General features: G+C 30.5%; 1 protein-coding gene across 1 annotated transcript; it reads right to left on the bottom strand.

The window, feature by feature from the left end:
• Positions 1–1,304: 1,304 nt before the first annotated feature.
• On the bottom strand, positions 1,305–1,772 carry LOC107949987 (chaperone protein dnaJ 20, chloroplastic). Its single transcript, XM_016884741.1, has one exon. The coding sequence runs from the start codon at positions 1,770–1,772 to the stop codon at positions 1,305–1,307; it is 468 nt and encodes a 155-aa protein (XP_016740230.1).
• Between the last annotated feature and the right edge of the window lie 343 nt (positions 1,773–2,115).

Genomic DNA, 2,115 nt, shown 5'->3' with positions numbered 1-2,115 from the left:
TGTTGGGTTATTGGGCTGAGGTTTGTTGGTTTAGGGTTAATTGGGCCCGGGCATAAAAATTGGGCTTGTACAGGAATTAAAATAGAAAAATATGAAACTAATAAGGCTACAGGGCAAAAAAGGCCTTAGTAACAAATTTAAAAAAAAATTCAATTAAACCCTTTTAAAATTTAAAAATTATTTAAAAACCATAAAATTTATAAAAAAATTTTATAAAAAATCTAAAATTATAAAATTTTTGTTAAAAAATAACAATACCTACCCATTAAAATCTAATGGTTACAAGATTTTTTTTAAATAATTGACCCCTACTCTTTTGTTGAGTCGATACTGTTATTTTTTAATAAAAAAATATAATTTTTTTTTAAAATTTTTATGATTTTCTATTAATTTTTAAATTTTAAAATGGCTTAATTATTTTTTTAAATTTGTTACTAAAGCCTTTTTGACCTTTAGCCTTATTAGTTTTAAAAAATTAATTTACTCCCAATAAAAATGTAGGGGTCAAATTGAATAAAAGCGTAAAGGTTAAGAGTTAAATATGCTATTATACCTTATATATAAACACCAAAACAAATATTTAACCGTGCAATTTTAACAGAGAGGCTTTTTATTCACTTATCTAATGTATAAAGGCTAATTTACCCATTGAAAATCTAAAGTATAGTAAAAATAATATATAATTCTTTGAACAAAAGTCATCTAGTGTGTTATAGAAATATTTAAACCCAACAAATATGAGTGAAACCCATAAAAAGAAAAAAAACCAACACCTAACTAGATAAACATTATTGATCCAAATCTAGAAGGTACCAGATGAGTTGCATTTGAAATTTATTATGGTTTACTTTTAACTAGATAAACATTATTGATCCAAATCTAGAAGGTACCAGATGAGGTACTTTTAACTAGATAAACATTTGAAATTTAGTATGGTATATGCTGCCCACTGAATTACATTAACATGAAACAACCCCTAGTATGAACTTTCAGATAAAGCTTATTGCCTTTACTCTAATACTAATAAAATGGAGTTCAGATTATTAAATCTATGGGAGAGGCTCATGAATTAGCAATTTGGGTGAGTTAGTGCCACTTTGCTCAATATAAAATTAAGTTGGTTAAATTTCAACTCTCATACTGAGGCACCAATAAGTGCACAAAATTGGGTTCTTAATTGTCGATTAACTAATAATGGACATTAATGTATATTAACAATATGATTAATACAAATATCTGACTTAAACATCCAGCATCTATACTTGATTCTTCTAAAAGAAAATTAATGCAAAAACCTTTAATTTCTACCTGTACATATTTTGCCTCCTCTGCATCCTAGCATGAGACCGTTTCTTTAATCCATCGAGTTGTTTTTCCCAAACATCTCTCGGAAATTTCGATATTCTATCTTCCGTAAAATAATTCTTAGCTCCAACTAAACCCAATTCGTAATCATACAGTTTACGAGAAATTGGATCCGAAAGTGTCTCGTAAGCCATTTGGAGTTCCAGAAACCTTTTCGTGGATTCATCTTTGGAGGAAGCAGGACAAACGTCAGGGTGGTATCGAAGAACCAAGCTTCTATAAGCCTTCTTTATGTCATCCAAACCTACATTCTCAACAGGGTCGAGACAAAGCACTTGGTAAAAATTAGTGTTCCCTCTTTGCATGCGTAGCTTATCAGCTCTTCCCCTACATGATATAACATGAACCTTATAAGGCTTTTGCCTGATCCTGAACATGAAATCCGATGTCGTTGTTGTTGAAGGCATTGTTTTGGTCGTATTGAGATTCATTTGCATGCTTTTGTGAGTTTGAGAGAGAGAGAGGGGGAATAGAAGAGTTAAAAATATATATTGGGGGTCAAGTGTGTTTAAGAAAACAGCTGCGGGATATTTATATATAGAATTAAAACGCGGTTTCGGCTCCCTTGCCTTGGTTTTGGTAAAAGGCTAACGTTGAACGCAATTTTGGCATGTAGGCGTCGTCCTTGGCGGGATGGTTCTTTTATTACTATTTTTTTTTTACCAATTTGAGGGCTCACGTTGGTTTAAATTTTCTGTTAAAAAATATTATATTTACTGATTAACTAAATGTTTTATGTGTTGCTATATA

Source organism: Gossypium hirsutum, chromosome D03 (genome assembly GCF_007990345.1).
Source record: "Gossypium hirsutum isolate 1008001.06 chromosome D03, Gossypium_hirsutum_v2.1, whole genome shotgun sequence".
NCBI lineage: Eukaryota > Viridiplantae > Streptophyta > Magnoliopsida > Malvales > Malvaceae > Gossypium > Gossypium hirsutum.
The sequence above is the reverse complement of the archived record's forward strand: the minus strand, read 5'-3'. Positions and strand labels throughout refer to the sequence as shown.